Raw genomic sequence first — 16,250 nt, forward strand, 5'->3', positions numbered from 1 at the left:
TTCGTATCCTGTCCTGCGACAACTTTTAGGATATCAACGATCTACGAAGCAAATTTCATCTAAATCGGTTCAGCTGCTTAAGCGTGAAATGGTAACAAACAGACAAAGTTATTTTTGTTTTTTTTTCTGCACTATCAAAGAATAACAATAAGATGGCAGGGCACTACATACCTTTTCTAGAGCCATTTCGTCTCTAATAGGTATATTATCTCTCGTAGCTTTTATATTTTGGATTTTATGACGGTTTGGCCACTCACTCATCAAAATCTCTAGGGTACTCCTCGATATCCTAGAATCCCCCCTCCTACATATGGTTTTCGCGGCCCGACAAGCCTTTGGCCGGACTTGAATCGACTTCAAAAAAAGAGGAGTTTACCGATTCTTACCGATTTATTAATATCGAGATATCTTTACAACATTTTGATGCTGTGTCCTCTCGTTCCAGGAAGAGCCCAGGTATTGGCCAGATCTACCTGCTGGTGCGACAGAAGAAAGGGAAGACTCCTCAGCAGCGGATGGAAGATATCCTCAACGATCCGGTACGTACCAACAGCATGGAACAAAAAAAACATACAGTCGAACATAGAACCTCCTCCTTTTTGGAAGCTGGTCAAAAATACGATAACTGCCTTGAGTTTACCTCTCCTTGCACTCGGGTAAAGATAGGTACCAGAGCTTTTTAGAGTATGTACCTTCCCGTACGTGTAACTGGTAAAGTGGAGATGTTTACTTTTTCTCATCCAAACATATAGTCTTAACATTTTACATTCGGGATCAGGTTATTTGCTGTGTTTTGAGTGTTTGCGCTTCAATTAAACTTATCCGAGTTTTTTATAAGTACCTAGTACAGCAGGGCTACTACGAAACTCGACACTCGAAGTTCGTGTTCGTGTCGTGCGGTCCCTCTGACGCTTATACTATTTAATACGAGAGCGAGAGTTCGAGTTTCGTAGTAGCCCTGCAGAATAAGTAATAGTGTAGTGTGTTTCATATGACATGTGACTTTAATTGAATTTAACAATGAAGCCATATACAAATGTAACTAACTACTTTAATGAAGTTTTTGCGGATACTTACATCTCTCTTATGCCACCAACTCCGACTCCGATTCCGGTTCCGGTATCTTAAATTTAAAAACTTCGACTCCGACTTCGGTTCCAGTAAAACCACTAGGTATATAGGCCACCACGGCTACACACACACCGACTTAGTGAAATATATGCATGTAATGTACTACCCGTTAACCGCGACTCCGTCCGCGCAGAATTCTTTTATAGCTATCCTGCGAGAACTATTTATTTTTCCGGGATAAAGACTATCCTATATCCTTCTCCGGGACTCTAACTATCTGTACAACGAATTTCATCTAAATCAGTTCAGTACTTTAGACGTGATGTAGTAACAAACAAACAAACAGACTTACAAACTTTCGCATTTATAATATTATAGTGGGATGAATGTATGTAAACTCTTTATTGTACAAAAGAAAAGAAACAAAATACAATTGACAAACTTTGAGATACTTATACTTATGTATCCCTTTAAGGGATCTCTGCCAGTCAACTTTTGAGTGGATGAAAGGAGCAATCAGTTGGGGACCGACAAAAAGTGAGTTTAAGCGCCTGTTTCACCACTTGTCGACTAACGTTAAGTGACATATATCAGTGATGCCGTCTCTGTTTGTTTTGTCCGAATAAACAAAGACGGCATTACTTTTAACTGACACTTAAAATTAGTGGACATGTGGTGTAACAGGCCCTGAGAGTCGAAAATTGTGGAAGCTACAATACAGTGCTTTAATACATATTATAATAAAAAAAAAACAAATAAACCACTATATATAAATACACTAGCTTTTGCCCGCGGCTTCGCCCGCGTGGAATTCGGTTATCGCGCGCTGTTCCCTCGGGAACTGTGTATTTTTTCGGGATAAAAAGTAGCCTATGTCACTCTCGGGTCCAAAAACTATCTCTATGCCAACAATCACGTCGATCCGCCTCTCCGTTTCGACGTGAAAGGCGGACAAACATACACACAAATACACACACTTTCACATTTATAATATTAAATATGGATAACCATAAATATACATATTAAATGAGAATATAAAACAAAGAAATATTCTTAAATATTTAAGGAGAAGGTGTGAGCTACATCATTCTCAAGCTTTCCCACACTGGGAGATTGACTGATGGAGGATTATGTTGTATCGTATGGGTGAACCCCGCCGGCTATACCGTGACCGTATTCCCCGGCAAGTTCAGCCATATTCGTAGAATGCAACCTTGGCGCCGTAAGCCAAGGCCGCTTGGCCAAAAGTTGGCCAACACTGGCCAATGTCGCCGTGTCGAAACCCGCCGCATCTCGTGCGTACACACTTCTGAATGACTGTCACGTGACTGATTGAGCAGTGGGAGCAAGTGGTTTGACCAATAGCCTCTCAAGCAGAGGATCTTTTTTTAGGGTTCCGTTGCCGGAACCCTTATAGCTTATAGTTTCGCCATGTCTGTATGTCTATCCGTCTGTTCGCGGCGTTGTTTAGAGACATTGTTTAGAAAAGTGTTATTTTGTACGGATGTAATGTAGCAACTATGCTGATCGTTGGATAGATATTTTAAAATCATTTCGGGCTGTGAAGACTATTTTTCGATTCAGTGATCTGTTTGCGAAATATTCAACTTTAAAGTGCACATTTTCATTAAAATTATGCGTTTGAAAAATTTGAAAAATGTTGTTTGTAAGTACATCAAATTTACAACGAAAACTACGACGAATAAGTTTGCTTGAGAATGATTAGGAGGTAGTTAGCTTAAGAGTAAATAGCAGCCAAAGGTATAAAATATACCTAAAATTGGAAGCTTTCGTGCAAAATACAAAATCCTTAGAAAAATATTATAAGTACTAGATTTTTTCGTAACGGCTACCCTATCTTGGGCGTGTCCGACACGCTCTTGGCCGATTTTAAATTACCATTCCTGAAATTGTTCAATATCTTCAAATCAAAGAAATCCCCGACTTTTTCACTTCAAAGTTCAATATCTCAAAAACGACTTAACCGATTTTGATGAAACATCTAAGAACTACCGCTAGAAAACCTGATTTCAAATAAGAAAAGCCGCATCAAATCGGTCTACCCGCTTAAGAGCTACAGTCCACAGACAGAAACACAGACAGACACAAATAAATAGCGGTCAAATTTATAACACCCCTCTTCTTCCGTCGGGGGTTAAAAACAGGTCCAGCAATATATCTCTAATCCCAACGGTTGTGAATCCGATGTTAAATCCCTATCCCATGGGAATATCGGGATAAAAAGTAATCTATGTACTCGTAATATGTGTTATTCTAGACCAGTGTTTTTCAATCTGTGGGTCGACCCCCCCTGGGTCACGGTTGCCCCTTAAGGGGGCCACAATATCTTTAAAATACTCTCACCGTTATTGTGTAAATATGATTATTCAGTGTTTGTATATCGACGTAAGATAATACAAATATCTGTAAGTGGGGGTAGGCAGGAGTTTCCCCAAATATTTTACAAACCATTCTCGACAATATCAATACTAAATTTCATCCAAATCCGTTAAACTTACACACACACACGCATTTATAATATTAGTGAATGTATGTGTCAATCATGATTCATGAAAACATTTTCAATGGTGTCGTACTTGTTCAATATTACTTAACAGAGTTCAAGAGTACTAGACCGGATTTTGTTGGTGAAGAATATCTATAGACCTTTTCAGCCGACTTCAAAAAAGGAGGAGGTTCTTAATTCGGGTGTAAGCTTTTCTTATTTAAGTTCCTATTTAACCGACTTCAAAAATATATATATATTTTTATGTTTGTTACCTCAGCTTCGTTATTAATGAACCGATTTGAAACGTTTTTTTTCGTTCGTGTAGGAATGCCTTCAATTAGGTCCCATAAGCACCAAATCAGGATCTGATGATTGAATCCTAGAGAAATCGAGGGAAATCTTCGAATATTGTAGGGACACCTATGGCAATTTGGATATATTTAGTAGTAACTTATGCATTTGCTCTTGAAAATCATCATTTGGTGTAGTGGACCTGATGATGAAGACCACAGTTGACCATCGGAGTTACTACTCAATAACAAGTATTTCACGGGTTGAATTTTAATTACTTTAACACAGTTGCTAAGCCATTTATGCTCCTCGTAATGCATATGGTAAAACGGGTGGTGAAGCACCAGGACTCCTCAATAATGAACGTCTCTGCATCGGAAAAAGCAATTTTTCGTAAAAGGTGACGAGCAGTTGACATTAAACTATTGTATCTTAGATCTTTTTACACTAAAAAGCGTGAAAAAAAATATAACAAAAAATTTAACCGACTACAAAAAAACCATGAAAATAATTTTCTACCAGTCTGAAGTCGGTGCCTCAGCACGAGCCAGCAGGAGTGATTGAAGCACAATATACTCGTATAGTATGTAGGTGAGATAGACGACTATAGATCCACTCCTGCTGGCTCGTGCTGAGGCACCGCTTCAGACTGGTAGAAAATTATTTTCATGGTTTTTTGTAGTCGGTCCAATTTTTTGTTATAATTTTTTTATTAATTACGAAGGACTAAACAGCACAATATCTATGGTTTGCCGTAAGCGGCGAAACGTGAAATAGCGACCGGTAAACCGGCATATTGGTAAATAGGCATATAGTCCAAGAGCCGAAGGCATTTTAGAGTGGGTATTTGTAAAATCCTCCATTAATCCAATCCTAACCTACTAATATCTATACCTACGTATAAAATTCAAAATTCTGTCTGACTAACGGCTCAAGCTAAAGACTTGAAATTTGGCACTCATATACCTTGAATATCATAGAGGTAAATTTATATTTCCGCTTCAAAAAGGCCCTATTTTCGTAACTATAATTATTGAAGTTAATTCAGTTCTTTTATTCAGTAATCTACCCAATTCAGCTTATAGATCTAATGGTACACGGTAAAGACTAATAATAAATAAATCATTGTACATTTTTTTCCATTCCCTCAAATGAATAAATAAAATAACTGCTCTAAAATGTGTACCGGCTCTTATACTACAAAAGAAGTGCAGTAAGTCCGCTCGAGGCAAGCCGGTGTTGCAACGCTGCAGCGTGCAGCGGCGGAACGCAGTTAAAGTATGTCGAAAATGCTTGCACTATCGTTGCTGCACACTTGGGCCGATTGTTAGGGGTCCGTACGCAAATTCAATTTAAATCGTTTATCCCTAATATAATAATATTAATAATTATAATGTACTTTTTTTATTCATCTGGATGGCAAACGAGCATGAGGGTCTCCTGATGGTATGAGATCACCACCGCCCATAGATACCTGCAACACCAGGGGGATTGCAGATGCGTTGCCAAACTAGAGGCCTAAGATGGGATACCTCAAGTGCCAGTTATTTCACCGGCTGTCTTACTCTCCACGCCGAAACACAACAGTGCAAGCACTGGTGCTTCACGGCAGGATTAGCAAGCAAGATGGTGGTAGCAATCCGGGCGGAACTTGCACAAGGTCCTACCACCTGCAAATATATAAATGTGAGAGTACCTCTGTCTTTCTTATCTTTTCACGCTTCAACCGCTGATACGATTTAAACGAAATTCGGTATTTAGAAAGGTAGTTGTAGTCCCGAGGAAGGGCTCTTGAGGGGGGTCTGCGTGTGCGCAGTATTCGCTCATCGCTATCCCGCAGGTACTATGCATTTGTCCGGGATAAAAAGTAGCCTATGTCCTTCCTTGGGGCTCCCACTATCACCACACCGAATTTCGTCTAAATTGATTCATCTTTTGAAGCGTGAAAAAGTAACAGGCAGGATTTTTCATATTGGTAGGGACATTTTAATATTAGTAGGGATTCATTTGCATGACCATAGTAAAATAGGAGAAGTATGTAAACTCCGACCCTTTAGGAGACTTAACTGCCTACTCCGGCGCGGGCGCTTAGGGTTGTCGATGTCTATTTTTTACCCCCGACGCAAAAAAGGGGTGTTATAAGTTTGACCGCTATGTGTGTCTGTCTGTCGGTGTTTGTCCGATTTGAATGCGGTTCTTTTGTTTAAAATCAGGTTTTCTAGCTGCGATGGTTCTTAGTTATGCTTCATCAAAATCGGCTTAGCCGTTTTTGAGATATTGAACTTTGAAGTGACAAAGTCTTGGGTTTTTTCAACTTTTTGTTGGTTACGTTATACTTAATAAATGAATGATGATGACATGATGACGTCACTAACTGACAGCAAATTTATTCCTATGCATTTTGAAACCTATAATACAGTCACCAGCACCAATATATGACAGAACAAGCGTGCATAACTATCTGATACGACTCTTTTTCTAGGGCCGGAAGGACGTGTCAGATATTTTTGCACGCTCCGCTGTGACAGAAAGAAAGAAAGAAAAGTTTATTTTGGCTCCAAAAAGTACCACCTAAAACTAAGACTAGAACTAGCACTAAAACTATGTTACTAGGTGACACGGCAGGATACCAAAAAGGACAGATATTAATGCTGGTGACTGTACCTAGCGCTTTGTCGTAATCCCCAGGTCTTGCTAGGTCATCGAGTAGTCCAGAGGTTAAGTTATGCGGAGGCACGTCACCAATGGTCTTGCTTTGTTTCGGTCTAAACCTAACCTTTCGTCTGACCCTATACTTGGTTTTAATAGGTATTTAACTAAATGTAAACAAAATTCAGCTGCCAGATTTGGTACATTCAAGGATTTTAAACATTTTTAACCGACTTCAAAAAAGGAGGAGGTTATCAATTCAGTTTTTTTTGTTTGTTACCTCAGAACTCCGTCATTTATGAACCGATTTGAAAAATTTATTTGCGTTCGTCTAGGAATGTCTAGGAATGTCTTCAATTAGGTCCCATAAGCACCAAATCAGGATCTGATGCTTAAGGAAATCGAGAGAATTCTTCAAATGTTAAGTTAAGCTTAAACATGTAAACTATAGCTATCTGTGGGATCCTGTTATTGGCTCTGTGTTGCTATTCCTTCTACATAGGTATATTGTGTTTTTAGCTGTTGGTTCTCCTTAAATAAATAAATAAATGTTGTAGAGACACCCATAGTAAATTGGATATATTTAGTAGTAACTCGTGCATTTGCTCTTAAAAATTTCATCCAAATCCGACCAGCCGTTTCAGCGTGAAGAAGTAACAAACATACTCACTCACTCACTCACTCACTCACAAACTTTCACATTTATAATATTATTAGTAGGACTAGCCTGTTACCCGCGACTCCGTCCGCGTAGAATACTTTTATTGCTGTCCCGCGGGAACTATGTAATTTCCCGGGATAAAAACTATCCTATGTCCTTCTCCGGGACTCAAACTATCTGTATACCGAATATCATGTAAATCAGTTCAGCGGTTTAGACGTGATGCAGTAACAAACAAACAAACAGACTTACAAGCTTTCGCATTGATCATACGAGTATTAGTGAGATGAGAATAGTGAGAAATGTTTTTTGAAACCCATAATACCAATTTCAAATAAAAAAAAAAAAATGATTTATTCAGTAAATAGGCCGCAATGGGCACTTTTACACGTCATTTTTTTAAACTACCATCGCTTTCGGAAAGACCATCATTGCTAAGAGAATGCGCCGCAAGAAACTTGGCAGAAAGACATTTTTTCATAAAAATATAATCACAAATAAAATACTTAAAAACTATATTATACACTTAAAGAAAAAAAAATACAAAAAATAATAATAATAGAAATACAGGGATGTATGGCGCACTGTCGTAATCCCGTGGTGTTGCTAGATCATCGAGTAGTGCCCCAGAGGTTAAGTTATGCTGAGGCACGTCACCATTTTGTTCGAGTCTTGCTTTGTTTAAGTCGAAACGTAACCTTTCCTCTAACCCTACTATAATTGCTTTGGATAGGTATTTAACTAAATGTAAACAAACTTCAGCTGCCAGATTTGGCATATTTAAGGATTTTAAACAATCTACCGAACAACGGCTAAACTGATAGTGTCTTTTCCAACCTCGACACTGGCGGAATCATCGATAGTATCTTGGAGCTATACTTTCAAGACTTGAATTGAATTGTATTTTAAACATTTCACTAATCTATCATTAATAAATAAATAAATAATAAATATCATGGGACACTTGACACCAATTGTAGTCCCAAACTAAGCAAAGCTTGTACTATGGACACTAGGCAACGGATAAACATACTTATATAGATAAATACATACTTAAATATATATAAACATCCAGACCGAGAACAAACATTCGTATTATTCATACAAATATTTGCCCCGGCCGGGACTCGAACCCGGGACCTTAAGCTTCGTAGTCAGGTTATCTAACCAGTCGGCCATCCGGTCGTCGAATACAAACTAGACTAGTGTATTTCAATACAGAAATGTAAATGTTTAGATAGTTTAATGGGGGAATTTCAATATATCTATTTTTCAATATATTTCTTAATTTTTCAATATATTTCTATAAAAAGAAAACACCATTAAAGAGGCCCTCCTGCGGCATAGACTCCATAACACTGGCGGCATTACCTCTCTGTACAGTCAGAGAAATTCGCTGGGAGAGGTAAGCGCCAGCTCTGGGGTCTCCTGAGGTCTCTATCAGCCGGGACCCATTGTCTCCACTGCGACTAGTTAGGTATATTTATGTAGTTTTTATTTATTGTTTCCTATTATATTATATTATATTGTGTTGTGTTCTCTTGTCACAGTTTTTGTGACGTAAAGTGGGGGTGATTTTTTTTCTCATCCAATCTTGTAGTCGTTGGATAGGTATTTTAAAACCATTAGGACCACTGGTTGCTATAACGATTTTTCGATTCAGTGATTAGTTTGCAAAATATTCAACTTTAAAGTACAAATTTTCATTAAAATCCAGGGTCCCCCCCTCTAAAATGTAAACCGGTGGGTGGAAAAATTTTAAAATTCAGGATGGTAGTAAGTAAGTTTATCAAACTTACAGAAAACTAAAACGGTTAGGTTTTCTGAGAATTATTAGTAGTTTAAGGGCTGTTTCACCATACCATTGATTATGTTAACTGGCGGTTGGTGTGATGCGTCTCTATTTGTTTTGTTCGAATAGACGGAGACGGCATCACATTTAACAGTTGGTTAACGCTAATCAATGGACGGTGAACAGCCCTAAGAGTAAATAGCAGCCTAAGGTATAAAATATACTTTGGAATATTCCGTACAAACTAGGTACGAAAACCTTAGAAAAATATACTTTAATTTTTCGTAATGACTTACGGAACCCTATTTCGGGCGTGTCCGACACGCTCTTGGCCGGTTTTTTTTAAATCATGGAAAGACTACAAAATCCTTAAAAATATTTTTTTCTACTAGTTTGAAGTCGGTTATACCTCAGCAGAAGTGACCTAAGTCGTGTACTACTTACCTAGATACATACTATAGGTACCTATATACTCCTGCTGGCTCGTGCTGAGGCACCGACTTCAGAACTGGTAGAAAATTATTTTCAAGGTTTTTGTGTCGGTTTTCATTTTTCGTAAAAAAAATCTTTCCCCATGGTTTTTAGTGATTTGTAGCCAAAATGGCGTCTCAGTTATATTATTTTATATAGAGTACCGGTACCTACGGTCTTCTTCGTCAGGTCCAGTTCACCAAATGATATTTTCTGAATGTAAATAGTTGACTTGGTGTTAAAAATGCCAAAATCGCTATACTATTAGGTGTGAAAAAGTGAGAAAGTGGTATACAGACGAGTTGGGTCCTATTAAGCAAAAAGTATGCTCGGTATGCCTTATAAAATTTGAGGGTTGCCCTCATTTCTCTAAGATCCCATCATCAGATCCTGACTTGGTGACAATGGGACCGTCGGAAGTATGTCCTTTAGAACAAAAAAAGAATTTTCTAATTCAAATTTATCGCGAAACAAACAACCCGACAAAAAAAAACATACAGACGAATTGAGAACCTCCTCCCTTTTGAAGTCGGTTGAAAGTCAGTTTGGCTGTCGCGATGTTTCCTGTATTAGTTATCGTCAATTGTGAGATGTACCTACATATTTTTTCTTGTTATTTAATGTTTTGCCCTATGGGATACTGTCACAAACTTTGCCCGTTTAAAAAAAAAATTGCTCGCGCCATCTTACGAACACCAAACGAACTATCTAAACATCGCGTGTTTTTTCAGTTGTTCGAGAAACTTCGCAACATGCGCGGCGGTCTGGAGCCTCTCATGGAGAAGATGACGCTGATCTCTGGAGATGCAGAACAGCCCGATATTGGCCTTAGCGCCGCGGATCGTCAGAAGATTATAGATAACGTCGACATTATCATTCACGCTGCTGCGACCATTAGGTGAGTTTGGCTACTTGACAATAGATGGCGCTGTGTTCAGTATTTATTACTTCTGGGAATAAATGAAAAAAAGAAAGAAGACATTTATTCACATTCACACACAAATACAAAAAATTTAAAAATAAGAATAAACAACAAAAATAAAAGGTAAAAAAAAAAAAACAAACATGAAATGCACCGATCAAGATGCAAAGTTTGACATTTTGATTTTGATGAATTAAAATAACACCTAACTTAAACTTAAATGAATAAAATTTAAATGTTGTCATTCTGTATTAAATTTTCATATGTTCACACATATATTCTCTGTTTGTGATAGTAGTAACTTCATTATGGTACGGTAAAATATGGAAACCTAATAGAGAAATGGTTGATGAAATGTACAATTTTACTACTCATTAATAGATGGCGCTGTCGACAATGTTCGCTTGTTTAAAATATTTAAAACTTTTCCTACACAGGTTCGACGAAGAGTTAAGGAAAGCAGTTTTCCTCAACGTACGCGCCACCAAGGTAGTCGTTGGTATCGCTAAGGAATGCAAACATCTTAAGGTATGTAAACTTCTTGTCAAATTAACAAGAATAGAACGATTTCGGCGCCACCGTCTATGCTAAATCAAAAAGTTTGTATGCAGAATTATTAGTTCCATTTCAATATTTTTTCACTTCTCATGCTTGTAAAGTTCGTGTTTATGCTAGATCTTGTCGACATACAATGTTTTTTTTATGCTCTAGTGCATAAAGTAAAATCTTCGTCTAAGATCAAGGCAATCAGGTGTTAACAGCCACACCCAAAAAAGTTTCTATATACTGTTTTAATAATTATTAATTTGTATAAAACTAGAAATAAAAGGTACCTACCTAACCTAGTAAGTGAATAATGTTTCCACTGTTGTTATTTCAACTCCTCGCAATCGAAGTGTGTAAAACTCGAGCATTAAACGCGCGCGCGGGCGTTTAGTCACCATCGGTGTAAAATGGCTGTCTCGGATAAAATGACTCGTTTTATGCTCTTGTTGTACAATCTACTATTTAACCCCGCTCGCGTGGGAACTATGGCCCAAGCCCTTTTATTCTGAGAGGAACCCTGTGCCTAGCAGTGGCACGTTTATAGGCTGGGCGTTGATGATGATGAATCAATGTAAATAAGACTAGATTATGCTCGGGGCTTTGCCTGCGTGAAAGAATCCTACTAATATTATAAATGTGAAAGTTTGTGAAGATGTTTGGATGTTTGTTACTCAATGACGTCCAAACCGCTAAACCGATTTGGATGGAATTCGGTAAACAGATACTCGTAGTTTGAGTCCCCGGGCCGGACATAGGATAGGTTTATCCCAGAAAATTGCATAGTTCCCCGGAATAGAGATAAATAAATAAATAATAATAATAAATAAATATCACGAGACAATTCACACCAATTGACCTAGTTTTACCAAAAACTTATTTTATCTTATCCTAATTTTTCCTCCTATTCCAGCTAATGATCCACATCTCGACCGCCTATTGCCACCTGCACGAAAAGCTTCTGGAGGAGAAGCCGTACCCCCCTCCAGCCGACCCCCACAAGATCATCGAGTCCATGGAGTGGATGGACGAGGCCACTGTGGCCGCCGTCACGCCACAGTAAGTCCAGAGTTCTCTCATTTATCGCCGAGAATATTTTTCCCAAAAGTTTTATTTCACTAGCTTAAACTATTCTTAAGGCTCTATCCTCAAAAGGAAATTATCAAAGACTCGACTGCTTAAGAAAGTTTTAATAAAACCGGAATTAAAACACTTACTAGAGTCTTAAATTCTATTACCAGAAAAAGAGCGTATCTTCACGGCACTTACGTCCTTTTGTAGAGAAGCGCAGTTTTTCGGCAATAACTCTAAAACGGTATGTCCGATCATGTTGAAACCAATTTTTTTCGTCGTGGTTTAGTTTTGGCATATTTTTTGGACAAACGGTTTACAAGATAGAGGGGGGAGGGGAAACAATTTTTGTTACTTTGGGAGCGATTATTTCCGGAAATCTTCACTTAATCAAAAAAGTTTTTGAGAAACCTTACTATCTTTTCAAAAGAGCTGTCGAATTATGTGCCACACGTTGATGCGAGTTAAAAAAAAAATATCAATTTCTGTTACGTGTATGTAGCACCCTAGGGGGGGGGGGGCACCCTATAAATATATATTTTTGTAATTTAACTACAAAACTAAATAGCGGCTTTGACAAGACATCTGTACTCCAAATTTCATTGATATACATCTTGTAGTTTTCGAGTAAAATACCTGTGACATACGGACGGACGGACTTGACGAAACTATAAGGGTTCCGTTTTTGCCATTTTGGTTCCGGAACTCTAAAAACTAAAAAAAAAATTAAGGCAGTCGTGTTCTTGTTTTTTTAGGGTTCCGGAGTATGTATGTGACGCCACTCCTTAGTAAAACGTGTCGTACGAGTATTTTGAACGACTCTTTTGACTAATGTAACAAAAATAAGCCCCCAGTTTAACTGGGCCTGAGGTCTGTGTCTGAGTCAGACTGTAGATCAAATTGTCTGACTCTGTCTGGCTGAAAGTGTCTGAATAAGGTTACCTTCTATTAGTATTTTCGCTATCCCTGAATTGTATGTGTGTTTGTCTGCAGACTACTGAACAAGATCCCGAACTCGTACGCGTTCACCAAAGCCCTGGGCGAGGCCCTTGTCGTGGAGGCGTTTGACGAGATACCGGCAATAGTGCTGCGCCCTTCTATAGGTGAGACTAAAATCTATATAAATAAAAATGAATCGTAAAATGTGTTGCTAAGCGCAAAACTCGGGAACGACTGATCTGATTTCGCTAATTCTTTTTTTGCTGTGTTCATTACTATCAGGAGAAGGTTTTTATGGAAGAAAATACAGAAAAAATACAACGGGGGCGAAGCCGCGGGAAACAGCTAGTATAGTATAATTATTAATTAATCAATGTGTTGGGTATTTCGTTTTTCTTTATTATTAATTTGACGACGAATGTGGCTGAATATTTTTATGTTTTTATAATTAATTTAAAAAAAATTTAATACCTTTAAGAAAACTTTAAATAAAAGCCAAAAGGGAAAAACAAGTCCAGTAGACTAGATCTCTATTACTTAATTAATCATTTTTTTTATTTTTTACTACTTTCGATCATCCTTTAACATAGGGTACTAGTCCAAAACTACCCAAAAAAGACGTTGGTCGCGCGACGGGTTAAACTTTAACAGACGAGACAACCTTAATTTTTGAAGTGGATTAAAAAAATAATAAGTAACAGGTGCATATGCGCATATTTTTCGTGATTTTTTAACTTTTCGTAATTTATGGTTCTCACTAGTAAAATGTATTCCTATTCGCTATACATAATATGTAAGCAAAATATTTGCTTCTTTTTCGCATTTGCTTCTTTAAAATAATCTATTGAATCACTTATAAATATTTCTCTTGCAGTGATCCCAATCTGGCAGGAGCCCATTCCTGGTTGGACTGACAACATCAACGGACCCACAGGACTGCTCATTGGTAAATTCCATTCCTTTTATTCTATTCCATTCCGTTCCATTACATTCCTTTCCATCCTAATCTATTCCATTCCATTTGATTTCATCCTGTTCCATTAAATTACTTTCCACATTGCAACAAGATGGGGAAACCACCATTTTTATTTCTTAGCTACCTACCAAATCTGGCTACGAGATGGGACTATGGCCGCGGTCACAAAGTCAGCTGGCAGCTGCGCGGGCGGCGACGCGGCGAGCGTGTTTTCGGTTCATTACGTGTCCTGCGAGGTAACCACTGTCCGGCGAGCGTTTCAGCCGTCCAATGAACAGAGAACACATTCGCCGCGTCGCTGCACGCTGATGTCGTCCAATTTCGGATTAGCAAGAAAACTTGATTTTTTATATAAGCTTTTCTTTAACTTGCTTTGTTTTAGTAGATTATTGTCGTGGCCTGGAAGTAGGCAATTGCTGGCTGAGTTTGAGTATTGAGTGCGAGTCCGTTTAACTAATAGCGAGCAGCATTTGCTATTCCAGCCGAGACTAATATAAAGCTTTTCTCAAAAATGGTGAACAAATCTGAAATAGAATATTTTTTTTCTCAAAATATATTATAAATTTAATTTTATTCCAAAAATTTTAACAACATTAAAAATAAACTGCAGGTATATTTTTCCACCGAAAACACCACAACTATTTCAGACCCATAGAAAAGTCCGGAGTTCAACAAAAATATCTGATACCGGCTTTTTAACTTAAAAAAAATGTAAATGATTGCAGGCGCGCTCATTCATTATTGTCGAGCTAGCGCGCCTGCAATCTTTTTAACTTTTTAATTTTTCGCTGACCATAAACTACGCACTTCACCTTCTGATATGTAAAGAATAATGTCAACTTTTACGGACATTTTTGAGAAAATTTATTTATTGTTTGTTTCGGTCAAATCTTGGAAGCTGCTTGCAGGTAGTAGGCTTGTGCAAGGTCCGCCGGATTGCTACCACCATCTTGCTCGCTAATCTTGCCGTGCAGCAGCAGTGCTTGCACTGTTGTTTTTCAGCGTGGAGAGTAAGACAGCGTGAAATTACTGGCACTTGAGGTATCCCATCTTAGGCCTCTAGGTTGGCAACGCATCTGCAATCCCCCTGTGTTACAGTGTCTATGGGCGGTGGTGATCTCTTACCATCAGGAGACCCACTTGCTCGTTTGCCTTCCAGTCGAATAATAAAAAAAAAAGCTAAACTTGACCCACTTTTAGGGGTCCAATTGACTTGAAATTTGGCATACTTATGTAAATCTGGTGACAATACAATATTCTGGTAGTGACATCCTGGTGGTCCGGCCAGGATCGTCTCCGCAGGACGGAACTCTTCAACGGTTAATGGCATCGACTTGAAATTAGGTATGCAAATGTAGTTTGGGTGACAATGCAAGTACAGTCAACAAACAGTACAGTCAGCAAGAAACTTGTATTTTTTTTTTTATGGTTTAGTTATTATTTTAATAAAAACTAATTTTAACATCAGGTGCGGGTAAAGGCGTCATTCGCTCGATGTACTGCAAGAGCAACAGTTACGCTGACTATTTGCCCGTGGACGTGTTTGTCAGCGGCATCATGATCAGCGCTTGGTATTGGATCCAGGAAGGGTAAGTAGCCAGTAAAAAGCGTTTTTTAGGGTTTCGTAGCCAAAGTGGCAAAAACCTTATTAGTTTCGGCAGGTCTGTCTGTCTGTCGTTCGCCCGTCCGTCTTCCCGTCCACGGCTATCAATGATACGTAGAAAGCTGTAATTTTGCACGGATGTATGTAGCAACTATGTAGATGAAATGGTAGGAAAGTACCTCCCATAGACGTGAAGTGCGGGTGACTTTTTTCTTGCCTAACCCCTTAGTGTGGAGTATTATTAGATAGCTCTTTAAAATCATAGCAGAGTTGTAAAGATGACTTTTCGATTCAGTGATCTGTTTGCGAAATATTCAACTTAAAAAGCAAATGTTCATTAAAATTTTGAAAAATTTAATGTTATAAAATTAATAAAAAAATAATGATAGAGTTAGTCGAGAAAAAAAATCACCCCCGGTTAACGTCTTATGGGAGGTAAAATAAAAACTTTTTTTTAATTTTTTTATTTTACCTCTGTTGGCGTGACTGATATGTATGTATATTCATGCCAAAGTACAGCTTTCTAGTACTAACGGTCTCTGAGCTTAGCCGTGGCGAAACTATAGGGTTCCTAGTTGACTAGGGAACCCTAAAAAAGGAGCGAAATCTTCTGTCAACAATACATCGAAGGCGAAATCTCATAAACAGCTAAGCGTTTGACACTATAATAATAATCTAACCAATTTAGAAAAGTTGAGAAACCCGAACATTGTCATTTCAAGTTCCACAGGCTTCTGCTGTTCAAAATACTA

The 16,250-nt window shown here is 38.2% G+C and overlaps 1 protein-coding gene across 3 annotated transcripts in view; it reads left to right on the forward strand.

Annotated features, from left to right (window-relative positions):
- Positions 1-16,250, forward strand: part of LOC141443957 (fatty acyl-CoA reductase 1) — a 97,075-nt gene that overhangs the window by 20,060 nt on the left and 60,765 nt on the right. For all 3 annotated transcript variants that reach the window (XM_074109387.1, XM_074109389.1, XM_074109388.1), the window contains exons 3-9: positions 446-539; positions 10,176-10,342; positions 10,804-10,894; positions 11,823-11,968; positions 12,974-13,083; positions 13,794-13,865; positions 15,364-15,484. In XM_074109387.1, coding sequence (XP_073965488.1) covers positions 446-539; positions 10,176-10,342; positions 10,804-10,894; positions 11,823-11,968; positions 12,974-13,083; positions 13,794-13,865; positions 15,364-15,484 — 801 coding nt within the window. The remainder of the gene's footprint in view (positions 1-445; positions 540-10,175; positions 10,343-10,803; positions 10,895-11,822; positions 11,969-12,973; positions 13,084-13,793; positions 13,866-15,363; positions 15,485-16,250) is intronic.

Source organism: Choristoneura fumiferana, chromosome 28 (assembly GCF_025370935.1).
Source record: "Choristoneura fumiferana chromosome 28, NRCan_CFum_1, whole genome shotgun sequence".
Lineage (NCBI taxonomy): Eukaryota > Metazoa > Arthropoda > Insecta > Lepidoptera > Tortricidae > Choristoneura > Choristoneura fumiferana.